The 26,327-nt window shown below is 41.8% G+C and overlaps 2 protein-coding genes, 1 long non-coding RNA gene and 4 other non-coding genes across 12 annotated transcripts in view; 4 read left to right on the plus strand and 3 right to left on the minus strand.

The window, feature by feature from the left end:
* The first annotated feature begins 8,959 nt into the window (after positions 1–8,959).
* Positions 8,960–12,292, plus strand: rep15 (RAB15 effector protein). Of its 2 annotated transcripts, none has more exons than XM_077596317.1 (3): positions 8,960–9,140; positions 10,417–10,712; positions 11,423–12,292. In XM_077596317.1, exons 2-3 carry the CDS (start codon positions 10,437–10,439, stop codon positions 11,966–11,968), a joined length of 822 nt encoding a protein of 273 aa, XP_077452443.1. In that variant the 5' UTR covers positions 8,960–9,140; positions 10,417–10,436; the 3' UTR covers positions 11,969–12,292. The 2 variants fall into 2 exon arrangements, with proteins under 2 accessions (XP_077452443.1, XP_077452442.1); XM_077596316.1 differs by having other exon boundaries at positions 8,960–9,124.
* Positions 12,293–14,637: 2,345 nt separating this feature from the next.
* LOC144071325 (uncharacterized) lies at positions 14,638–19,530 on the plus strand. The gene is made up of 2 exons (XR_013299608.1): positions 14,638–18,796; positions 19,254–19,530. It is a non-coding gene; the product is annotated as an uncharacterized LOC144071325 (long non-coding RNA).
* The window catches only part of poglut3 (protein O-glucosyltransferase 3), a 105,016-nt gene continuing 95,630 nt past the window's right edge, over positions 16,942–26,327 (minus strand). Inside the window, exons 5-8 of one of the 5 annotated variants that reach the window (XR_013299607.1) lie at positions 19,187–19,383; positions 18,160–19,102; positions 17,940–18,066; positions 16,942–17,461 (exon numbers count right to left, since the gene is read on the minus strand). Coding sequence is in view for 1 of the 5 variants with exons in the window: in XM_077596315.1 (XP_077452441.1) it covers positions 18,668–19,102; positions 19,187–19,383 (632 nt within the window). In the remaining 4 variants the exon portion in view is untranslated. Of the gene's footprint in view, positions 19,103–19,186; positions 19,384–26,327 lie in introns of all 5 variants that reach the window. The other 4 variants (XR_013299604.1, XR_013299605.1, XR_013299606.1 and 1 more) reach the window with 4 other exon arrangements.
* On the plus strand, positions 24,065–24,146 carry trnas-gcu (transfer RNA serine (anticodon GCU)). The gene has a single exon. It is a non-coding gene; the product is annotated as a tRNA-Ser (tRNA).
* Positions 25,429–25,501, minus strand: trnaa-ugc (transfer RNA alanine (anticodon UGC)). Its single transcript has one exon. It is a non-coding gene; the product is annotated as a tRNA-Ala (tRNA).
* trnas-gcu (transfer RNA serine (anticodon GCU)) lies at positions 25,606–25,687 on the plus strand. The gene has a single exon. It is a non-coding gene; the product is annotated as a tRNA-Ser (tRNA).
* trnaa-agc (transfer RNA alanine (anticodon AGC)) lies at positions 25,963–26,035 on the minus strand. The gene has a single exon. It is a non-coding gene; the product is annotated as a tRNA-Ala (tRNA).

Here is a 26,327-nt window from a genome sequence, read left to right on the forward strand (position 1 = left end):
TTCAGACTCAACTCATTACGGAGGCCCTGCCACCAGTCCTCTTGACAGTGTTTAGACCAGACCTGGGCAATCCGGTCCTCGCAGGTTTTGGTCCAACTGATCCAGCACAGACAGTTTAACTAATTAGATTTCTGCTGAAACAAGAAGCACCTGACTACAATCCACTGATTGCACTTCTAAGATACCAGATTGGTGGAAAGGTTTCCTCTTATGGGTTGGATTGAAAACCTGTACCCACCCTTTGTGGAATTAATTGCCCAGGTCTGGTTTAGACCATGGGTGTCCAAACTGTTCTCCCAGGGCCATAGTGGGTGCAGGTTTTCTTTTCAACGGATGAAGAGAGTACATTTTCACCAATCTGGTATCTTTAAAGTGTAATCAGTTGATTGCCGACAGGTGCTGCTGGTTTCAGAAGAAACCTTACTGGTTACAGTGTCTGTGCTGGATCCGTTGGAACAAAAACCTGGACCTGTGGTATAGTTTGATACCCCTGGGTTAGACCATGGGTTGTCAAACAGGCCCTAAAGGGCCGCAGTGTGTGCAGATTTTCATTCTAATAATAATAATAATAATAATCGGACATAGGCCCTGTCATCATTATCACAACACAAAAAGCCTACTTGTCATCACACGCAGAAACTGCGTGTGACGAAATTGATGGTGCTTCTCCATAAGCTACGTTTACTCGGCAAAAGACCTAAATAAGTGTAAGTTACGGACTTGTAATTTGGCATTCTGCTGTTGTGGATACAGGTCGCTTACCTCTCACTGTCTTTCACTTACCATACTTCAGTCAGCTAGTAGGAGGCAGATCACCACCCAAACATCTTTTCATAATACTGCAGAAGGGAATGTGTGTTATGTTACCGCGAGTTTAGATTTCTGATGGATGTGGGGAAAAAACTGTCCTTAAGCCTATTTGTCCGTGCTTTGTGGGACCTATAGCGTCTGCCAGAGGGCAGCAGCTGGAACAGATTGTGACCAGGGTGGTAAGGGTCCCCTATGATGTTCTTGGCTCTGCTGAGGTAACGAGGGCTGGCAATGTCTTCCAGTGAGGGCAGAGAGCAGCCGACAATCCTCTGGGCAGTGTTAATCACTTTCTGCATGGCCTTTTTGTCTGCCGCCGTGCTTCCAGCGTACCACACTGTGATGCCGTACGCCAGGATGCTCTCTACAGTGTTCTAACTGATGATGATACATTTTCACCAATCAGTTGATTTCAGTCAGGTGCTGCATGTTTCAGCAGAAACCTCATTGGTTAAGCTGTCTGTGCTGGATCAGTTAAAAAAACAGCCTGAACCCACTGTACACGGTCGATTGGTCGCCGGACTTTTGGTCGCCGGTCTTTTGGTCGCCCGGAAGGTAAGTGATAATTACCATTTAAATCGTTGCTCAAATTCCCTAAATACAAACTGCGAATTACTATTTAGTCATACTTAATGCCCTAGTAATTATTAGGCTAAAGGAAAGCTCCAAATTTCCCGTACTTTTATTGTTTTTTGTTGGAGAACTTGCTAAAACCCTTGTTTTGTCGCCGGTCTTTTGGTCGTCGGTCTTTTGGTCGCCGGTCTTTTGGTCGCCCGTTGTCGCGGTCGGGGCAACCAAAAGACGGCGACCAAAGGACCGGCGACCAATCGCCCGCACACGGGACCCACAGTGTTGATGATAGGTCTCTTAGCCAAATGCCCCGTGTTCATTTTATTCTGACCACTATCTTACTCAAAATTCACAAACTTTTCTAATCTGAAGAAAAGCTCTAAACCAGGGGTCAGGAACCTTTTTGATGAAAAGAGCCATAAACAATTCATATATTTTTTAAATGTTAATCCTTGAGAGTCATTCTCCGAATTAAAAAGTCAACATACATGAAAATGTATGTCACTTCAACACTTCAACAAGTACAAAAAGTCTGAATTCTTTAGACAAAATTGTTACGTTGTTGCTTTTCAATGAGTATCAATGAGAATATCCATGCAGAAGAGTGTATTGAAAATTATGATTATAAGGCGCTGGAGGTAGTGTCAATTTTAAAGTTAAATACCAACTTAACGCTCCTATTCCTGCGGTTTCTGACCAGTCGTTTCCGAAGTTTACTTCACCGGTTAGCGGCGTGCAGAGTTGCCAAACTCCGTCGACCCTGTTTCTGGAGTACCCTTGTCACATTTCCGGAGTATTTCCAGAATGAGTGCGATTCACGCAAAATCCATGTAAACAAATGTAAAAAAAAAAAAAAGCGCATGACAATTTCAATCAGACTTTTTTTTATCATGTTTTTACATTAATTTAAATAGTTTTTGCATTTTTTTTTTAAAAGTACGGAATAATGAAAATACGTTTATCTTTGTGTTTGGGTCCTTCTACGTGCATTTTACAGTCAGTAATTCCAACATGTGTCACACTGAAGTCGCACTTGCATGTTCTGCAATGTGCAAATGTCTGTCCTTTTGGAGACGGCTTCAACATGTGATATTTCATCAAATACGAACCAATAAACTTCCTGCGAGTGTCTGGGTTTCTTATTAGAAGTTTCATCCAAATTTCCATCAATTTTGCTTTTAACCAGAGCAGGCATATTGATAAGACTTACCAGTGCTGAGTACGCCTACTTCATTTAGAACAACCCCAGAAATGATAGGATTTGTTTCAAAACAAAAGACTTGTGGTTTAGTCAGCCTTAATAATACTTACCGTATTTTCACGCCTATAAGGCACGCATAAAAGTCAAAAAAATTCTCCAAAATAGACAGGGCGCCTTATAATGCAGAGCGCCCTTTGTGAGCGCCGCCAAGCGGCGCCGAGCGGGAGCGCTCGCGGGGGCGCCGAGCGGCGCCGAGCGGGAGCGGGAGCGGCGGCCGGCGGCGATCGTGGCCGAGCGCCGAGAGAGCTCCGGAGCCTGACTGAGCACTACCTGCGAATACCCTCTTTATATATAGAGAGAAGGCGGTTGGTGGGGCAAGGCTTGGGAGGAGGTGTGTGGGAGAAGACGCTAAAGCCACGCCCCTACAAGGTTCCTATATATACAGCTGGTATGGGCACAGTGATGCAGGTGCTCAATTGCAAACTAAAGAATGAATACTACTTCCACAAAGAGGCACTCTTACGAAGCACAGTTCAAGCTTCTAACCATCGATCATGCAGTGGATCATGGTAACAGAGCAGCGGCGAGGAAATTCAACATCAACGAATCCATGATTCGTAAATGGAGAAAGTAGGAGAAGGAGCTTCGCCAGGTCAACAAGAGGAAGCTGAGTTTCCGTGGGAGCAAGGCTAGGTGGCCGGACCTGGAAGAGCATCTTGAGCGCTGGATTCTTGATCTGAGAGCAGCTGGGAGAAATGTCTCCACAGTCACCATTCGACTGAAGGCAAAAGTGCTCGCGGAGGATTTGAAACTTGAACATTTCGAAGGAGGACCGTCGTGGTGCTTTCGTTTTATGAAACGGCATCATCTGGCGATCAGAGTGAGGACAACCGTGGCGCAGCAACTCCCGGCGGACTACATTGACAAGCTAGCCGTTTTCCGCACCTACTGCTCCAAGTTGATTGCCGACAAACTTATACAGCCAAACCACATTACCAACATGGACGAGGTGCCGCTGACTTTCGACATCCCGATGAACCACACTGTCGAGAGAAAGGGGACCAGCATGGTGGCGATACGAACAACGGGGCACGAGAAGTCTGCTTTTACTGTGGTTCTCGCTTGCCATGCTGATGGGCAGAAGCTACCACCAATGGTGATCTTCAAGCGAAAGACTCTGCCTAAAGAAAGTTTCCAGCCGGCGTCATCGTGAAGGTGAATCCAAAGGGCTGGATGGATGAGGAGAAAATGCGAGAATGGTTACGTGACATTTATGTCAAGCGACCAGATGGATTTTTTCACGGCTCGACGTCTGTTTTAATTTGCGACTCCATGCGTGCTGATCTCACAGCAACGGTTAAAAATCAGATCATGAAAATGAACTCAGAGCTTGCCGTCATTCCCGGAGGCTTGACCAAAGAATTACAGCCGCTGGACATCGGCATCAACCGGGCTTTCAAATCAAAATTACGAGCGGCGTGGGAGCAGTGGATGATCGCTGGCGAACACAGCTTTACGAAAAGTGGCAGGCAGCGCCAGGCTTCTTACGCTACGATTTGTCAATGGATCGTTGCCGCCTGGGCGAACGTGTCTGCTTGCACGGTTGTTCGAGCTTTTGCCAAAGCCGGCATAATTTCTAAGGAGCCACATGGAAATTACGGTGACTCTGAGAACGGAGAGGGGGGGGGGCTATTTGGAAGGCTCGTTCGGGCAATTGTTTAATTCTGACACAGAAGATGAGGAGTTTGAGCGATTTGAAGGTGATGATGACTTGAGTAAATTGTAAAATGTCCAAATAAAGCACTACCGAACTCAGTTTTGCTTCCGTTCCCTTTTTAAAGCGTGTTTTTTGCGTGTGGGTGTAGCGCCCAAGAACTATATTTCCCAGCAGTCACTGCGCACTGGAACCCGGAAATAAGCTGCTTCCGGTAGCCAGCGCTATTGCGTTTCGATGTTAATCCATATCTAATATATCATATATATGCGTCTAATAAAATGGTGCGTGCTTTGTGTGTCTAAAATACAGAAATAGCACTCGTTACTGACACTGCGGCGTAAGAAACGATGCGACAAATAGGCGTGAAAATACGGTACTTCCCTTGTGAAAAAAAATTTAAACGAAAATGTTAAAACGATAGAAGCTACCTATGCAATCGATTGCCACCCTGAGGTCGCACTAGACGAATCATGCGTCATAATGATTCACAATGCATTCGTGTTACCGAATTCTTCCGGTTTACAGTACAGTTGAATCATGATGGCGGAAGCCGTAGTGATGCTGTGAATTTCGAGGGATTTGAATTGGAAATTTGGTACTTTTACGAAATGGTTGCTTAAAAAAATTAAGTTAAATTTTTGGGGATTTCCGGAGTTTAGGGAGGTTGTCCGGAGTCCCGGAGTTTGCATTGCATTTCCGGAGAAACTCCTGAAATTCTCGAGTAGTTGGCAGCCCTGAAAAATCAACAGCATGCGGCTGGTCTTTTCATCCTCTCATTTACCGTACTATGGGACTATTAATTGCAAAAAAAAATTGCATCATGACAAATTAAAAAAACAAATCGAATATTTTGGTGCAAATGTAAGTGTCCGTCATTTCTCCTCGTCAATTCCAAATAATCACTGGTATTACATTAGCAACAAAAGAGCAGTTCAAAATTAAAGAATAGTTAGCAAAATAAAAGCAAAAAAATGGCAAAACCTCACGAGCACCCGGGCTACATCCAGCCACACATCATGCTATTCTTGTAGTAATATAATCTTTCATAATCTTTACAAGAAACGTTACAGCAATTCTGCCCAACAGCGGCCATTTAGTCCACTTTCAACTTTCATAGCATGCACACCAGCTTTTACTAGCTGTTTTGGATAATACTTAGCTCATCAACGGTTTAATTAAATTAGCTAGCTAGTTTAGCTTTGCCAACTTCGCTTTTTCTCCCGGTTTCAGTTTATCTGCTGCAGCTAAAGGTTCATATCTTCTTTTGCTCGCCTACAGAGACAATTAAAAGGCATTCAGATTTCTATAGCTACTTTATATACAGAGGCTCCCCTACTTACGAACATTCAACTTACGAACAACGGTACATACGAACATGTCTGCAAATTGCGTTTAAGTCCAAAAATGTTCGCAAGTCCAATTTTGTATTTCGCGCCTTTTTCGGAGTAGTACTTCTTTCCGCCGCTAATACCGACGCCTGGCGCTGTGAGAGCTCAGCTCACCCAGCATCTACCTTCTTCTTCGTTGCAATGCGGAAGTGCGTGAATGTATCTCCAGTGTGCAAAGAACCTTTTTCATTTGTATCATTAAATATCTCATGCATCCAATATTGAATATGGTTGGTAAAAAGCTAAAGGCTTCTATTGAGGGAGTTGCAAGGAAGAGGCAAGCCATTTCATTTGAAACGAGTGGCAATAATAACGAAGCTTGATGCGCGTGAGAGTGGTGAGCGTTTCACGGGCATTGAATCGTTCGACCGTCAGTACCATTTATAAACAGAAAGATCGAGCAGCAGGACCCAAATATTGAACGTTGCACAAAGTTTGCAAATCAATTGAATGATGCCATACAGTGCTACCGCATCATTTATGATGAAAAAAAGAAGAAAACTGTGCAATCGTCATTAGGTCGCTTCTTTTGGCCAGTGTCTAATACATAAATCTCTCTCTCTACAGTACTGTACATATTCTCTCCATTTTATTAAATGTTTTTTTTTTTCAGTACAAACCAATGCGTGTTACTTATACAAGCCTTAAACATACAATTGCACTTATATAAACCTTCAATATACTTATATCGGCCTTAAACATAAATTATAATACAAAATATAGCACTGAATCAACTTACAAACAAATTCAACTTATGAACACTCGCTCGGAACCAATTGCGTTCGTAAGTAGGGGAGCGTCTGTATATAACAAATTCCCTATGACAGTTTGTACAAAAACAAGGTACAACTCTAGCCATCTTTTATTTCTTTTTAAAACAAAAGCCAATGATTGATCACAGACTTGTTTGCAGCGGCTATGATTAGAAATAAAAGTAAAAATGCACAAAAATACATTTTAATGAAGTAAATGCAGGTCGTAGCCTGCTCACTATGCGCATATACTGTACAACCTCTTAAAACATAAAAAAATAAATCAAACAACTCCAAATCGATAACCCTTAATAATTTGTTTTATTATTTAATGTATAAATATACTGGTTTGATTAATATCTGGAAGATAGACGCTCAATTTACAGTTCTTTTCTCCGTCCGACTCCTTGTTCACTGAATGAAAGGGTAAAAAAAAACATGTAGGGACATGTCAAATTCTACATTTTAATCATGTCCATATCACAGTTCTGAGATTTGGGGAACAAGCCCGCTTCACTCTGCTGACCTCACTTGGACTACTATATATTCATTTCTTATGTATTGATTATTTATTTGTCTGTCTGTTGTTATTTGTGCACTATGTGGTGAAAGCTTTTAATCTCATTATACTGGTATATTGACAATAAAAGCATTCAATTCAATTCAAATGTGTGGCGTTTGCAATTGAGATTACACAAAACATAGCTCTCTTTATGACGCAATACATTAGGAGAAACTACCATCTCAATGAAATATCTTTTTGATAGTGCCATCCAAAACTATTTAATGATTAAATACAAATACCAGTATTTGTATATACAATACTAGTATATGTATTTAATCATTAAACGCATTTTGAGCCGTTTGGCGAATGGACGTATATAGACGTTTTTTTGCCTTATCGCGACATCATCGCGACATTTTACCGAGGAATTCACTTCCTTGGGCTCGATTCTAATGTCCAAAGAGCTCCAGTATTTGTATTTGATCATTAAATGCTGTTTTAGGATGAATTTGACCCAATTGCTGTCATTTCACGGCTCGGTTCTGCTACATCTGCCCGCCCAAGAATGCTTATTCCCGGGCTGACATGCCCGCCCAAGAGCGCTTATTCCTGGGCTGCCATTGATGGTAGACTAATAGATTGAGAGTGATGAGCGGCAAAGGGAAAATGAATCATTGATTTTTACTATAATTTGGACAACGCCGGCGGCGGGCCGGATTAAAAGTCGTGACGGGCCGTATATGGCCCGCGGGCCGAGGTTGAAAAACTTGTACACACACGATCCGGGGGCGGGGCGAGCGCCCGAATCCCGTTTCGGCGAAACCTCCGTTCGGCCGAATGAACGTTCGGTGGAACGTCCATTCGGCGACCTGTCCGTCTGTCAAACGTCCGTCGGCGAAACGTCTTTAGGCGAATCATCCGGCCACGGGACACAATCTATTTTCTCTTCCCACACAAATATTCTCCTTATGCACTTATATTTCTTAAATTGTTGGTTACACTATGGCAGTGGTGGCCAACTGTGGTCCTCGAGAGCCACTATCCCGTCCGTTTTCCACATCTCCCTCCACCAACACACCTGAATCAAATAATCAGGATCGGTATCAAGCTTCTGGACAGCTTGCCGCTGAGTTGATCATTTGATTCAGGTGTGGTAGAGGAGGGAGATATGGAAAACAGACCGGATAGCAGCTTTTGAGGGCCGGAGTTGGCCACCCCTGTGCTATGGTTTTAACATCATTATTTAATGTGCTGTAGCAATAGAAGTAGGCATGTCTAATTGTGATTATTGACCAGTATGTTAGCAAAAAAATATTTCCCTTTATATGGTGCTGAGCAGATATGGGCATTTGGGAATTTGTACAAAAGGTAATGTGTTTATTTCTCCCTGATTGCTCCTGTAACTATGTTCTCAGCCCAAATGAAAAGTGCTCTTCCACATTCAGAGGAGCCAGATGAGTTGGCTCAGGTATTTGATTGGGATGCCTTCTCAATGCAGGCATTCTGGGCATGTCCCACTGGTAGGACAATCCAAGACGCCATGTATTGCCCGGCTGGACTGGACTGGTAACGCCACGTGATCCCCTTGAGGAGCTTAATGAATGGAAAGAAGAGAGAAGTTTGGGCTTCCTTGCTGTAGCTGCTACCTGTCCCAATAAAGATGAAGACGATGGTTTGGTAAATGAGAAGTTGGATATTTGAAAAGAAATCATTTCACGATCGATGAAATGGTCCAGGTTGATATCACTACTTTACTATGCCAGTTTGCAAAATCAACTTCCCAAGCCTTGAAAATTCCAGTCTCCCTAGTACAACTTTTACTCCACTTTTGAAAAGAAAGATCCTCATTTGAAGGGCACTTTAAAAACTGAGGAAGAAAATGTGTTTACTCTTCAAAGCCCTCGCCCTCAGGCCAACCACAGTCCACAAGATGCTTATTTGACTTTCGAACTGGTAAGATAACTTTTTGTTGACTTACTCAAAAATGCCACAGATCGCAAACACCGCACCTATGCGAAATTTGTCAAATCCCATTTGAAGGTAAGCGGCCTGGGCTGTACTTCAGGAACTTGATGTGACAAAACCCTGAACACACAAACCTTGTTTAAGTGAGCAAGGCAGGGAAGAAGGAGCAGAGTGTAGGAAGTGGACTTGGAACGAAAGAAAGCATCCAGGTACATCCTGGTGAGTGATCTATATGGTATGCGAAGCCTGCTTTTATTTGGGTAGTATATGTTTGTTTTCATTTGTTGGCACTGACGATAGTGAAAGTATCCGTAGCAACAGTCCATTTGGCAGTACAATTCAACTTTTATATTTCATAATTCCATCTTCCAAGATGTTCAAATTAGCTGTTTTAGCAAATCAAAATTGATAAGATCTCAAAAAAATTCAGAATCTAAGATATATTTTCATTTTATTACTGAAAATGTCAGATTTGCAAATTTACTGTGCAGACAGGACAAAGATGTGTAACGCATCGAGTTAATAGCGACATTATTTAGTGTCATGAAGTCCAGTGGAACATAACTTGAAGCATTTCACTGTAAAAACTACCTTAGCATCTTTACATGTGCATTTAAATGGAAGCTTATTGCATTCACTTTAGAAAATAAAAACAAATCACTGACCCTTTTCAAATTAATTTATTTTTGGGGTTATATTTTGAATTAATAATTTTTTTAAACTCAGTTTTTCTAAATAATTTATTTTAGCAGTTGTTTTTTGAAATTTTATTTAAAACTCAGTTTTTCTAAATAATTTATTTTAGCAGTTTTTTAAAACGTAGTTTTTCTAAATAATTTATTTTCGCAGTTGTTTTTTGAAATATTTTATTTTAGCAGTTGATTTTTAGAAATATTTTTTAACTCTACTTTTCTAATTAATTTGTTTTTAGGGTTTTTTTTATTTTTAAATTAACATTAGTATTTTCGGATGAATTTATTTTGAGAGTAGTTTTTTTGTAAATTTTTTGCCTCATTTTTCATTTTTATATTTTATTTTTAGCCTGGCCACCAGCAAGGATAAAAAAATTCAAAAACAAGCAAGCAGCTGTTAGAGATTACATTGGAAAGCTCGTTGGAGCTGCGTTCGGCAAATTCTAGACTGGAGGACACTTGAATGAAGTTTTATTTAGGTAAGGGGCTAATACAGTGGGAGATAGCTTAGTCATTATCTCACATTAATGGGATTGTTATTATAGTTTGTCGACCTTACGCAGGCAACTTTTTTCTCGAGAAAAGCAAATTCATATCTGCTTGATGTTGCAACCACCTGAAAAAAATAGTAATTTGAAAAGCGGTGAGGGTTTTGTTTTAAAAGTGAATCAATACACTTCTGTAATATAGGACCAATTGTAAAAACAAAATCATTTGACTAAATTTATGCCCAAAAAAGGGAATCACCCATGAACTAATGAAAGTAATGAAGTTAGCTTCTTTTCAGTTATGCAAATTTATAGTCTTTTTTTCTCCTAGTATATTTGAGACCATCTACCATGGGGGAGAACATGAGTAAACCCTCTATTCAGCCCTTTGAGGATCTTGCCCTCTTCACATCCTTCAAGCCCTATAGCCCAACAGTCACCAATAACAACACCCCCCCTCGTCCTTCGATCTTCTCCACGCTGAGACGTCCCCCGGCCTCCAAGCCCAATGATTTCATACCTCTTTTCAGTGACTGCATCACTGCAGCCTCATCTCGAACTCAGGAGTACCTTCTCTTCAAAGACCCCGAGGACAAGTTCCACCCCAGCTCGGAGGCCCTCACTCAGGTAGCAAGGATATTAAGTTTGTCCCATTAATTCATTCATTTTCCGAACCGCTTATCCTCACAAGATTCACGGGGGTACGGGAGCCTATCCCAGCTAACTATGGGCACCAGGCGGGGAACACCCTGTATCGGTGGCCAGGCTGATTGCCAGGGTACAACTAGACTAACAACTATCCATGCTCACACTCATACCTAGAGGCAATTCAGAGTTTTCAACTAGCCTACCCTGCAAGTTTTTGGGATCTGGGTGAAAACCGGAGTACCCGGAGAAACCCCACGCAAGTGGGGGACAACATGCGACCTTCACACAGTGAGGCCCGACCTGGGATGAAACCCTCAACCCCAGAACCGTCAACAAACAACCCATTTAACTTCAAAATGAATCACAATAACCTAATGAAAAACAAGAGGTGCTCATCATTTATTCATCTTCCATACCACTTATCCTCACAAGAGTCACGGGGGGTTCTGGAGGCTATCCCAGCCAACCACAGGGAGCAGGTGGGGTCACCCTGAATTGGTTGCTAGCCAATTGCAGGTCACAATGAAACAGACCACCACTCACGCTCAGATTAATGCCGTCACTGAGTGGGAATCAAACCCAGACTGCCCGCACCAAAGTCAGGCGGAAGACATACTTCCCCATCTGGTGGCTGGTGGTCACAATTAGCAACAGAATTAAGAAAAATCTAAACTATTCTCTTCCCACAGATCTTCCTAATGACTTATATCTCCCAGAGCGTCAATCTCAACTTGACCGACATCTTCAATTGCACGGTCATGACACCTGAGCAACGCATCTTGCTGGGGGCCGATTGGGTGTGGGCCGTGCTGGAGAAGCCCACAAAAAATCCTCGTGTTCAGATCGCCGTACAGGTGATTCACCTGTCCGACAAGGAGGGCGGTGAAGATTATGTTGCTCCCCAGGAGACGTGCAGTGAAACTGTCCAAATGGCCCAGAGGGAGACCAGTGACAAAAACATTTACGAGAGGATGGTGGACTTTTGCACCTCCGTTGGCAAGGACTGCTATGCACTCTTTTTGTTCTTAGGTAGGAAAAACGACAAGAGCAATATCTACGGCGTTCTCAGCAACAACTTTGAAGTGGCTGTTGGGAAATGCCACAGGATCGACCGGGCTCTCCTTGAGAATTTCTTCAAGGGGTCTCGGTACCTGCACACACCATCTGGAATGATGCAGGCCGTCATCTCCAAGAACGAGGGAGACCCTCTCACTCTCATGATTAAATTTAGCTGAGCTACAAATGATTAAAATTCTACTGTATTCTCAGTGGAATCCTTAGAAAATACAACATTGGGTCCTAGGTTGTGAGGAGACATTGTGTTCTCTAGTACTTATCGGCTAAATCCGTTCCAGTTGCAATACAAATGCATGCAAATTTAACCCTAAAAATTCTACATTTTCTAATGACTAATCATTACAAACGATAAGTTGAATCGATTGTTTTAATGGCGTTGGCCCATAGTGTGGATGCGAAGTACTACAAGTTTAGACTGAATCTACATCATCTACAATAGTTGCAGCCGCTAATCCCCAAACACAAAACACACAGGGGCCGTACTGGGTACACGGTCGATTGGTCGCCGGTCTTTTGGTCACCGGTCTTTTGGTCACCGGTCTTTTGGTCGCGGTCTTTAGGTCGCCCGGAAGTTTGGTCGTCGTCTTTTGGGTCGCCGGTCTTTTTTGTCGCCGGTCTTTTGGTCGCCTGGTCGGCTGCTGCCCTCTACTGTCAGTTTATTAAATAGCAGATGGTGTTTTTATTGAAGCAGTCTAATGAACCTTCATTCTCTCTGGGAGAACTTGCAATGTTGAAATACTTTAGATTAGATGGTCATTTTTATCAAAGTTAGACAGTATTTAGATCGTTTCAACAGTATTTAGACTCTAAATACTGTTGAAACGATCTAAATCAGGGGTCTCAAACTTGCGGCCCGCGGGCCAACTGCGGCCCTCGGGACGATAATTTGCGGCCCCCGTCTTAATATGAAAGATTAATGTTCGTGCGGCCCGCAAAATTGATATGAATGACACTTGTGTTCGGAGCAATGTTCCCTCTAAGCTGCGCGCGTGCGCAATTGCGCACTACTCTCGTCTTCTCTGCGCAGTAGCAATCATATGGCGCGCAGTAAAAAAAAAATCGATTTTTAAATTTTTTTTAATTTTTTTTTTTTTTTTTTTTACCCCTTTCCCCATGATGGCGCCGTTTAAGTGGCAGCCAGTGGCAGTAGCTCTGTCCACTCATGTTTTTCGTGTTTTACAGCATGTTTCGATCGATTTATTTTTTATTAATCTTTAAGTTAATTTATTTAATTCATTATTTTTTGTTAAAAAATAAAGATATTTGATAACGTTGGAATGTTTTATCAGTGCTTTTCTTGTGGAAATCCTGATGCGGCCCAGTCTCACCCAGACTCGGCCTCTAGCGGCCCCCAGGTAAATTGAGTTCGAGACCCCTGATCTAAATACTGTTGAAACGATCTAAATACTGTTAAAACGATCTAAATATCTAATATCAAAATATCAATAAGAGCACTCATTTAACACATCAGCTGCTGCCATCGACTGTCATTTTAGCTCCAGCATTTGTATTTCATTACTAAGTGCTGATTTTACCGCATTTAGTGCATTTTTTGGCACTTTTGCGAATGGTCGCATATCGTCGCATTTTATCGCTGTCTTTCCCCCGGGAAAATCACCCCCAGAGCCCGGTAGTCATGTCTGATAAGCTCCGGTATTTGTATTTCATCAATAAGTGCATATTTTACCCCGTTTTAGTGAAATTTAGGCCCTTTCGCAAGGCTGCTTTCACTGATTCAGGGTGTCCCCTGCCTTGGGCCCGGAGTCAGCTAGGATAGGCTACAGCACCCCCCGCGACCCTAATGAGGATGAAGTGGTTCAGAAGATGAGAGAGAGAGATTGCATTTTTAAAATCCAATCAATTTTCAAATGAATTAGAAAAAAGTCGTGTGGTGTCCAATTGATGGAGATTGCGACACAGATCTAACATCTTCACTAATGAGCAATCAATGAAAATGTTAATTAATACTTGATTAAAATTCAATCAATTTTATATTGTTGAAAATAGACATGTTTGGTGTCAAACATCTATTGGTAGTTACTACTCTATACCACTGAAAATTACATGTACAGTAGTAATACCTTGAGATGAGAGAGCGCGCGTGCGAGAGAGCACTGAGAGCCCCGAGTGTACCGAGAGAACGTGAGCGAGAGAGCGCTGAGAGCATGCGGACGAGAGAGTGCGTGAGCTATAGCGCACGACAGAGCGTGCGAGAGAGCGAGCAAGAGAGAGAGCGTTCTCTCTCACTTGCGAGCTCTTGGTACTCTCTGTGCTCTCTCACTCACGCATGCTCTCTCCCTGTTGCGCTTTCGCTCCCATCTCAAGGTATTAGTACGTGTTTTTTAGTGTTATACAGTAGTAACTACAAGTAGATGTAGACCAAACACGTCTCTTTTCTGAACAATGTAAAATTGATTGGATTTTGATCTAGTATTAATTTACATTTACATTGAGGGAGAGAGCGTGAGAGAGAGAAAGAGAGCGCGAGAGCGTGAGAGAGTGTGTGAGAGAGCGTGTGCGAGAGAGAAAAAGAGAGAGAGAGAGAGAGAGAGAGAGGGAGAGAGAACTGACGGCAACATGCTCTTAACGTAACATTAACATACATTTAACTTCAATGAAGGGTTCTGGTTGGAGACTCCCTTTTTCAGATGCATGCTTTGCTTTTTCACATATTATTAACTCGGCCACACTATCTCCTGCTGTTATGAATGTCATTGCGCAGCTTGGAAATTATGGTTAGTCCTTTGAAAGGCTTGAGACCCTTTATAGCATCCTTCTGCTTAAGGATGGCACATATATTGTCGAAGTACTCCTCTCGTATTGGGGAGCCAGCTCCGTCACGCGTACACCACTCATGTTTTTCGAATATTTTGTGCTTAATATTGCTTGTCATCATACGCCGTTTCTTCTCACTACCCTTCATTTCACTGGCTTTCTTTGGATCCATTGTTTTTCTCTTAATTGTACGATGATGAACGCAAAAACACGTTAAAAAATGCAACCTGTACGCCCAGTGCTCGTAGATATCTTTACGCGAAGGAGATGCGTCGAGAAAGCTGTTATCATAAGCGGCCTCTCGCATCCTTGGCCACCTGGCTGTCTCGTATGCTCGCATCCCAAGGCAAATATTTTCTCGGAATTTTCCTCGTATGTTGGGGCACTCGTATGTCAAGGTATTACTGTAAATGTCCAACTGCTTTGAATAGTGGGCGTGTCAAGTTGAGCAGAGGCACCAACAACATGCCTTTAATTCAAATAGAAAATTTTAATAGGACACATTGCATTGTATTTCCGCCTGACACAAGACTAAGGCGTCAGACAGTGTTTACCTAGAGAGAATGCAAATAACCTGTTAGCATGTGACCACAGGGTTACTAATATTTACAATGCGGTGCCGAATATGTTAGTAAATAAACAATTTAGGCATGTTTTAGTGGTGTGGTATACTGTAGAAAGGTTTTTAAAATAAAACAAAAAAATAAATGTAAAATGTTGGGTGAGTATTGAATAGTTACTATTTCATTGAATTTCATCAATGCATCTACCAGCTAGAATTCAATATCTGGGCTATGATGTTTTCATCTGTCTTTTCTTTTTTATTTGAGGTGACACAGTGGTTAGCATGACTGCCTCACAGTTCTGAAATTGAGGGTTCAACCACTGGTGGTTCCGACCTTCCTGTGTGGAGTTAGCTGTTTTTCTTGTGCCTGCCTGGGTTTTCTCCAGGTACTCCAGTTTCCTCCCGCATACCAAAAACATGCATGGTAGGCTGGTTGAACACTCAAAATCAAGGTCCTCAAGGGCCGTAGCGGTAGTAGGTTTTAATTCCAACCAAAGAAGAGGCTGCATTGTCACCAATCCAGTGTCTTTAAAGTGTAATCAGTTGATAAGAATAAACAAAATAAACCTTATTGGTTAAACCAGGGGTGTCAAATGTTTGGGGGTCCGCGAGAATTTTTATACCTGACAGGCACTTGTAGCTCTTTCATACAGAATCAAATGCTTTAATATTTGGAACAGTCGCCATAAAACCAGAATTTTGTGATTGATTGCATGTACGACTGCACTTGTTCAATTTCTTATCTGCTGTTACATTTGTTCTTTTGCCCCCTGGAGTCAAAATGGTGCTGTTAATTGCAGCTAATGAATTCACAGAATTCAACATAAAATACCCCCAAATCAATAGGAAGGAACCTGGAAATTCCTCAAAAAACAATAGTTGATAATCCAAAATTTACAGGAAGTGACGCAAAATGAACTCAATGCCTGCCATTGACAAGGTTAGATTTGCTGAGTGCAGCTCAGTGGTTAGCGCGTCGGCTTCACAGTTATGGGCTCTTGTGTTCGAATCCAGGTCACTCCACCTGTGTGGAGATTGCATGTTCTCCCTGGGCCTGTGTGGGTTTTCTCTGGGTACTCTGGTTTCATCGCACATTCCAAAAACGTGCATGGTAGGCTGGTTGGACTAAATTGCCCTTAGTTATGAGTGTGAGCGTGAATGTACGTCTCCTTGTGCCCTGGGATTGGCTGGCCGCCAATTCAGGGTCCGAAGTCAGCTGGGATAGGCTCCAGTACCCCCCGCGACCCTAGTGAGGATAAAGCGGTTCAGAAAATGAGATGAGGCATCTTTAAAGGTCCGGTGAACGCACCACCACGTCGTCCGACCAACTCATCTGTTTTTACCGACCTGTTCTGCTTCCCCTCATTCAATTCTACGACCGGCGACCTGCCTTTTCAACAGCTACACTGGACTCCCACATTTTTGCAATTCCTTGACAAATGAATGCTTTGCATACCCATTATCTCTGCCTCCCGTGTCCACCTGTGTCACCACTGCGAACCCTGGATTATGCCACTACATTCAGAATGATCTTTGACAACATACATACATAGTTACTCTTGTTTAATTTTTATTGTGGGTTTTAATTTGTTTCGTTCAGCTTGATATTGAAAAAGTGATTTTGAATTGTGTTTTATTTTGAGGAGGGCACATTAACTTTAGGAAAATTTAAGATTAATTTAAAAATCAAGCATTTCACAATTTGTGAAATCTGGCAGACTAGTTTCATTTGTCAGATGAAATATTAGACAAGTATTCAGCTTCTTGAAAATGAGGTAGCAGACAATGTAATGTTATTCTAGACATTCAATTGAATTGAATGCTTTTATTGTCATTATACAAGTATAATGAGACAATGGAGTCCGCAAGAGTCGCAGCACAGCCTTTGTCTAGTTGATGAGGAACCGTATGCTCTGCCACATCATTCAGGGGTTGTCGAGTTGCCCTCCCATCTTCCCCTTGTATACTTCTTTTCAGGTTGGTGCGAGCTGCGCTGTAGAGGGCCCTGTCGCTGGATCTGATGGCTGCAACACGGGGCCGAAGGAGTGATCATACCTGGCTGGTCATCCATGATTTCCGGTTTGGGTATACCTGGATGGTCTTCTACTTAATGTAAGACAGTACTATGTCTGTAAATGTGCCCAGGTCCTCATGGTGGAAAGTTTCCCAGTGCCTCTGTTCAACGCACTCTTGGAGTTGGGGGAGGGCGTCGTCAGGCCAAGTGATAATGGTTCGCTTTTGGGGCTTTGTTTGTCGGCTGAGGTGGGTGTATGCCAAACAATCCCAATTCAACAACAAATCCTTGCTGTCCCTATTGTTGTCAATAAAAATTGAGGGGAAAAATACAAAAAAACTGTACTTCAGTCATATAAATGCCAACACATTACAATAAAACAATAGGAATTGCTTTAAAGACCATTATAGCAACTGTATGATAGAAAACTGTATTCTTTTTTTGTTTAGCAAAATGTCTTTTTTTTAATTAGATGATTCCAAATATACCGTAAAACCTCTATTTGAGCGGCACCTCTATTTGAACGGCAACTCTAATAAAACGGCACTTTGGTGGAAGAATTGAAAAATAGAACGGCACCCTCTAATTGAACAGCACCTCTAATAAAACGGCACTTTGGTGAAAGAATTGAAAAATAGAACGGCACCCTCTAATTGTACGGCACCTCTAATTGAACGTCACTACGCGGGAAAGTTTGAAAAATAGCGCGGCATGCCGGTGAAATAGAGGTTTTTCTCAACCTGAGAAGGTGGTCAGATGGCAAGCGCCTTCTTGCCTGGGATTCATACTGTTGTCACATTAGCGATGCCACCAAGAAGCAATTGAAGAAGCTCCAGATTGATGTGGTCGTGATTCCAGGAGGCTGCACCAGATTTATACAGGCCCACGAGGTCTACTGGAACCTGGAACATTCAAGGCCAAAGACAATTTTACGAGAACTGGATGTTGCACGGCGAGAAGAGCTACACCAAATTCGGCAACATGCGAGCACCAACCGCTCTCGACGTCTCGAAGGATTGCCAGATCCATTGTTTCAGGTCAGACGGCCCGATTCAAACTGGTTTGAAACTTCGCCAGCAAGCGTGAGCCAATGCTGGCGACGATGAACGTGAACTCAATCAGACACTCGACGCTGATGCAGAAGGTGATGTGAATGACGAGGACAGCTACAGCAGCGACGTGTCACTTGATTTTCACCAGTGAATTTGTAATTACTTACCAGTAATCGCCTTGTATTTGTGCCTTTTGTTAAATAAATATGTATTTGTTACCTGGTTTCTCTTTTTATCCATAAAATTTACCGCATCTTCTCAAAATTCTGACCAGCTAGTTGAAAAATAGAGTGGCACCCTCTAATTGAACGGCACCTCTAATTGAACGGCACTACGGGGGAAAGTTTGAAAAATAGAACGGCATGCCGTTGAAATTGAGGTTTTACGGTATATATGATATGTTAGTAAAGTATAAAATGTAATTGTTTGGGACACTTGGAGTAATGGTGTATCAGAGTTCATTGTTGACGATCTTTTGGCGTTTGTGGCTTTTAAGATGGCACTCGCACGTGTGATCATCGGTTTGAGGCACCAGCTCCATGTCTGCAAGGCGGCTGGGATGGCCTGACTGCCGCTCTGCGTAAGTCAACAGCACTCTGTGGTAGTAACAGTAGAGTCTGCTGGGCTGCAGTAGTTCGCGAGCCGCAGCCTGCCCCATGACGGCGATCTTCTGCGCTTCTGCGTCATTCTCTTTGGCCCATTTTATTTTTTCCAACAAGTCTGAAAGGTCTCTTTTGAACGGAAGGTAGTGGGTGCCAGCTCGAAGACTACTATAGAAATGTTCATAGTAGTGTGAATCCTGTTTCAGAACCAGGCTGTTTCCGAGCATCAGGTAAGGAAAGCGATAGGCTGCCACTGTGCCATCCACATTTAATTGGTACTTGAACTGAGAAGAAAAGATGTATGAAAAAGATATATGAATATGCAACTCAAATCCTTTCACGTGCGGTTTCAGTGGCTTAGATCTCACCTTAAAATAATCAAAGAATCCAACAAGCGGTGACTTGCCGATTTGTTTCTCTCTGTCTCTGAAAAAGAACCATCCTGTGATGCCAGCATCAAGAAGCTCTGGATGTTTCTTAGACAAAGATACCAGGTGGAGACGCTCCTCTCTGCTATCCCGACCACGGAAAAATGCCCGATTGGTTTTGTTTGCCCAAAGAGGACCTGGAAAAGATAAAGAATGGGAATTTCTTCAGTTCTAACCAGTTGCTGAAACTTGGTCTCGTTCTTCCCACTTCGCAACGTTTCCATTATCTAATCTTAAGGAGTAAAATGTTTGGCATAACAATAAAAACAGAATAACAACCAAAATTCTAACTTGTTCATTTTAAAATGGATTATAATCACATTTCATTTGTATTTTCCAATGTGTAAGTGTCGCACATTAAATCTTCCACTAGGTCAGAGGTGGGCAAACTATGGCCCGCGGGCAAGATCCGGCCCATTGTTCTTTTTAATTTGCCCCGAGGAGGATTGGTAAGAATTAAAATTTGATGTAAATGGTTGCATTTATTTCATTTTGAATTGTAATGACGGCATTTCAAAACCGGGTGGAATGTAGGCACAGTGATTTGAGAGAGCCATTTCCAATTACCGCTCTTCTTCTACTACTCAAATCAGAACCCATCTGCAGCAATGTCAAAGAAAAAAAAGTCGACAGTGAGTGCCGGTGTTTATCAAAGAATGGACGCCTAAATACTTTTTTTTACTGAAATCCGGTCCATGGCTGTATGTCTTATTTGCCAAGAAACCGTCGCGATTTTAAAAGAATACAACATCAGCCGTCACTTTTCCACCAAGCATTCGAAATACGCCAGCAACCTTTCAACACAAGAACGTGCGGCTACCGCTGACAGGTTGGTTGATAGTTTGCAGAATCGGCAAAACATCTTTATTCAAGCAACTTACATCTGAGGAGCAAGCCGAACAAAAGTTATTTATTGGTATTCAACCTAGCAAAAGCCAGCAAACCTTTCTCCGAAGGGAAGTTTCTTAAAGAGTGCATGGTAGAGAAAGCAAGTATTTTATGTCCTGAGGGCAAGAACACATTTGAAAAAATTAAATAATTGACAAACACTTAACTAGCAAGCTAAACAAAAAAGTGGAGTTATTTAGATTATATTCTTTGGCAACGCACGAAAGCAATGATATAAAGGACACTGCTCAGCTTTTAATTTTTATCAGCGGGATTAATGAAAATGTGTCAGCTGTCATACAGAGGCACAAGTTACCTTGGAGTGAGTGCGCTCACCAACGTTACCACAGATGGATCACCAAATCTGACAGGAAAAAATGTCAGGATACTCAATAGAATTCAGGACAGGGTGAAAGAGGACAACCCTGAACAAGAGGTAATTTTCCTACACTGCATAATTCATCAGGAAGCCCTGTGTAAATTGCAGTTTGACCACTTGGTTGAAGCCAGTTGTGAAACTCCTTAACTTTTCGAGGAATGGGACTTCATCATCGTCAGTTTATTAATTTTCTTGAACAAATTGACGCAGATCACAACGACTTACTTTACCATTCCAATGTCTGCTGGTTAAGTTTGGGAAAAGTATGTCAACCTGTGTGGGAGCTCAAAAAGGAGATTATTTAGTTTTTGGAGCTACTTGTAATTAATGACAAATTTTCCAAACTGAATGACACAGTTTGGCTTTGTGAGTTAGCTTTTACAGTGGACATACTGAGACACAGTAACGAACTGAATGTGAAGTTAGAAGGGAAAAAAACAGTTTGTGCATGAAATCCAAGCAAATGTCAGAGCCTTCAAAACCAAGCTGGTTTTATTTTGAAGCAAATATCAAAAAGGTCATTTGCTCGATTCCCCACAATGGCTGAGTTCAAAGAGACCCGCAACATGTGCAAAAATACAGGAAATCATTGGATGACCTGCATGAGGAATCGCGTGTTCGCTGTAATGTCTCTCTGTGCCAGTTTGCATGGGTGAAGTTTGATCTTCAACCAAGATAACACTAGGTTAGAAAAGGACCTACCTACACTTAAGAAGCATGACTGGTACTTTTACTTATGATTATTTCTCTGCTCCATTGTGCCCACAATACTAAAAATGCATCCACAATGGGCCTACTCAATTCCTGCAAAATGATACTGCCTTCGACTGTTTTCAGAAATACAACTTTAAAACATAAACAGACTTGGTGCTTTGACCAAGCGAACAACAGTAGATTCCTCATGAAGAATGTGGGTATCGATCTCACTGTCTCTCACATGCTGAACGAGCACTCTACAACATGAGATAATTCCCCTTCAAGCACTGCATGCCTGTCTGGTCTCTTTATTGAAGGACGTCAATAAGAGCAATGACATTGATCAATTTTTTTCAATGTTACACAAAAATTCAATGTCCAGATCTTCTAAATTTCACGAAAACACATACATGCTTCTAAAGACTTGTCTCTTTCAGTAATGAAGGCACTGTGAAGTTGCAATTGGAAACTGGGGGTAATTTGTCATTCTTCCTTGATCTGTGGGTCTGCTAGAAATTCAATGTGGAGTCCTTAATGTTTGTGGATGTTATGCATTGTCCTAACAGAAAAAACGGCACCTGTCTGTTAAAGACAGTTCAACTTTTGGTTTAGTAACGATAATCAAAGCGTTTCTGCATTCAGACATAATCCATGGCATTTTAGACAAGTAAACACTCACATAGTGAGGAATGTGAGGACCAGGGGTACTATCTCTCCTGAAGAAAGAATTTCTACACTCCCCAGAATCATTTCCTCAAGTACAAAAAACTTGGTAAGGCAAAGTCTTGGATACAATACAGACTTTTTTAAGCATGGGTGCTAACTTTAATCAAGGTATTGACTCTGGTCCAATCTGCCCACCATAACAACGATGGCCACTAATTGGGGCAACAGAACTCTTGCGAAACATTGTCTTTAAATGTTTTCAGAAATAAGAATCATAAAAGCCCAAAAACTGTTAAAGATTAGTCTAGTCACGAGATTAGGGTATAGTTTTTCATCGTACAAAGTCTGCTGGGATAGGCTCAAGCACCCTAATACCCTAAACAGAAAAAGCAGTGTTATAAATGAATGAATGATAAATTTCGACCACACATTGAAAGTCAAATTTTCTTAAAAGCCAAGCATGCTAAATCATCCAAGCGACGACAAAAAGGAGTTGATTAGAGAATGTGGGCAATGAGCCCACTGCCTCTCACATGCAAAGCGAGCACTCTACCACTTGAGCTAATTCCCCTCCTGCAGTACGGTCTTTGCACGAGAAAATAAGTTATCATATTCCAGGGATTCTAGGGATTCGAGGGCAATATGTGACTCTCATTGATCCCCACGTAACTCAGTATCATAGGCGATGAGGTGACCGAGAGGTTAAGGTGATGGACTGCTAATTCATTGTTTTCTACATGCATGGGTTTGAATCCCATCCTCATTGTGTGTTTGTTGTGATGTCTCTCTGTGCCAGTTTGCATGGCTGAAGTTTGATCTTCAACATCATAACACACCATTAGAAAAGGACCTACCTACACTTAAGAAGCGTGAGTGGCACTTTTACTTACGATTTTTTCTCTGCGCCATTGTGCCCAAAATACTAAAAATGCATCCACAGTGGGCCTATTCATTTCCTGCAAAATGATACTGCCTTTGACTATTTCCAGAAATACAAATTTAAAACATAAACAGACTTGGTGCTTTGACCAAGGGAACAACAGTAGATTCCTCATGAAGAATGTGGGTATCGATCCCACTGTCTCTCACATGCTGAACGAGCACTCTACAACATGACCTAATTCCCCTTCAAACACTATATGCCCTTCTGATCTCTTTATTGAAGGACGTCAATAAAAACAATGACATTGATCAAATTTCTTCAATGTTACACCAAATATTCAATGTCCAGACCTAAATTTCACGAAAACACAGACATGCTTCTAAAGACTTGTCTCTTTCAGTAATAAAGGCACTGTGAAGTTGAAATTGGAAACTGGGGGTAATTTGTCATTCTTCCTTGATCTGTAGGTCTGCTAGAAATTCAATGTGGAGTCCTTACTGTTTGTGGATGTTATGCATTGTCCTAACAGAAAAAACGGCACCTGTCTGTTAAATACAGTTCACGTTTTGGTTTAGTAACGATACTCAAAGCGTTTCTGCATTCAGACATCATCCATGGCACTTTAGACAAGTAAACACTCACATAGTGAGGAATGTGAGGACCAGGGGTGCTATCTCTCCTGAGGAAAGAATTTACACTCTCCCCAGAATCAATTCCTCAAGTACAGAAAACTTGGTAAGGCAAAGTCTTGGATACATTACAGACTTTTTTAAGCATGGGTGCTAACTTTAACCAAGGTATTGACTCTGGTCAAATCTGCCCACCTTAACAATGATGGGCACTAATTGGGGCAACAGAACTCTTGCAAAACATTGTGTCTTTGAATGTTTTCAGAAAAAAAAGAATCATAAAAGCCCCAAAATTGGTAAAGATTAGTCTAGTCACGAGATTAGGGTATAGTTTTTCATCGTACAAAGTCTGCTGGGATAGGCTCAAGCACCCTGCTACCCTGAACAGAAAAAGCAGTGTTAAAAATGAATGAATGATAAATTTCGACCAAACATTGAAAGTCAAATTTTCTTAAAAGCCAAGCATGCTAAATCATCCAAGCGACGACAAAAAGGAGTTGATTGGAGAATGTGGGCATCGATCCCACTGCCTCTCACAAGCAAAGCGAGCGCTCTACCACTTGAGCTAATTCCCCTCCTGCTGTAGTCTTTGCACAAGAAAATAAGTTATCATATTCTAGGGATTCGAGGGCAATATGTGACTCTCATTGATTCCCACGTACCTCAAAATCATAGGCGATGAGGTGACCGAGAGGTTAAGGTGATGGACTGCTAATCCATTGTGTTCTACACGCATGGGTTCGAATCCCATCCTCATCGTGTGTTTTCTGTAATGTCTCTCTGTGCCAGTTAGCATGGGTGAAGTTTGATCTTCAACATCATAACACACCATTCGAAAAGGACCTACCTACACTTAAGAAGCGTGAGTGGCATTTTTACTTACGATTTTTTCTCTGCGCCATTGTGCCCACAATACTAAAAATGCATCCACAATGGGCCTATTCATTTCCTGCAAAATGATACTGCCTTCGACCATTTCCAGAAATACAAATTTAAAACAAAAACAGACTTGGTGCTTTGACCAAGGGAACAAAAGTAGGTTCCTCATGGAGAATGTGGGCATCGATCCCACTGCCTCTCACATGCTAAGCGAGCGCTCTACCACTTGAGCTAATTCACCTTCAAACAACATATGCCCTTCAAACAATATATGCCCTTCAAACACTATATGCCCTTCTGATCTCTTTGTTGAAGGACGTCAATAAAAACAATGACATTGATCACATTTCTTCAATGTTACACCAAATATTCAATGTCCAGACCTAAATTTCACGAAAACACAGACATGCTTCTAAAGACTTGTCTCTTTCAGTAATAAAGGCACTGTGAAGTTGCAATTGGAAACTGGGGGTAATTTGTCATTCTTCCTTGATCTGTGGGTCTGCTCGAAATTCAATGTGGAATCCTTACTGTTTGTGGATGTTATGCATTGTCCTTACAGAATAAACGGCACCTGTCTGTTAAATACAGTTCACCTTTTGGTTTAGTAATGATACTCAAAGCGTTTCTGCATTCAGACATCATCCATGGCATTTTATACAAGTAAACACTCACATAGTGAGGAATGTGAGGACCAGGGGTGCTATCTCTCCTGAGGAAAGAATTTACACTCTCCCCAGAATCAATTCCTCAAGTACAGAAAACTTGGTAAGGCAAAGTCTTGGATACATTACAGACTTTTTTAAGCATGGGTGCTAACTTTAATCAAGGTATTGACTCTGGTCCAATCTGCCCACCTTAACAACGATGGGCACTAATTGGGGCAACAGAACTCTTGCAAAACATTGTGTCTTTGAATGTTTTCAGAAAAAAGAATCATAAAAGCCCAAAAACTGGTAAAGATTAGTCTAGTCACGAGATTAGGGTATAGTTTTTCATCGTACAAAGTCTGCTGGGATAGGCTCAAGCACCCTGCTACCCTGAACAAAAAAAGCAGTGTTAAAAATGAATGAATGATAAATTTCGACCACATATTGAAAGTCAAATTTTCTTAAAAGCCAAGCATGCTAATTCATCCAAGCGACGACAAAAAGGAGCTGATTGGAGAATGTGGGCATCGATCCCACTGCCTCTCACATGCAAAGCGAGCGCTCTACCACTTGAGCTAATTCCCCTCCTGCTGTACAGTCTTTGCACGCGAAAATAAGTTATCATATTCTAGGGATTCGAGGGCAATATGTGACTCTCATTCATTCCCACGTACCGCAAAATAATAGGCGATGAGGTGACCGAGAGGTTAAGGTGATGGACTGCTAATCCATTGTGTTCTACACGCATGGGTTCGAAACCCATCCTCATCGTGTGTTTTCTGTAATGTCTCTCTGTGCCAGTTAGCATGGGTGAAGTTTGATCTTCAACATCATAACACACCATTCGAAAAGGACCTACCTACACTTAAGAAGCGTGAGTGGCATTTTTTCTCTGCGCCATTGTGCCCACAATACTAAAAATGCATCCACAATGGGCCTATTCATTTCCTGCAAAATGATACTGCCTTCGACCATTTCCAGAAATACAAATATAAAACAAAAACAGACTTGGTGCTTTGACCAAGGGAACAAAAGTAGGTTCCTCATGGAGAATGTGGGCATCGATCCCACTGCCTCTCACATGCTAAGCGAGCGCTCTACCACTTGAGCTAATTCCCCTTCACACAATATATGCCCTTCAAACACTATATGCCCTTCTGATCTCTTTGTTGAAGGACGTCAATAAAAACAATGACATTGATCAAATTTCTTCAATGTTACACCAAATATTCAATGTCCAGACCTAAATTTCACGAAAACACAGACATGCTTCTAAAGACTTGTCTCTTTCAGTAATAAAGGCACTGTGAAGTTGCAATTGGAAACTGGGGGTAATTTGTCATTCTTCCTTGATCTGCAGGTCTGCTAGAAATTCAATGTGGAGTCCTTAATGTTTGTGGATGTTATGCAT

Source organism: Stigmatopora argus, chromosome 3 (genome assembly GCF_051989625.1).
Source record: "Stigmatopora argus isolate UIUO_Sarg chromosome 3, RoL_Sarg_1.0, whole genome shotgun sequence".
In the NCBI taxonomy this organism is placed as follows: domain Eukaryota; kingdom Metazoa; phylum Chordata; class Actinopteri; order Syngnathiformes; family Syngnathidae; genus Stigmatopora; species Stigmatopora argus.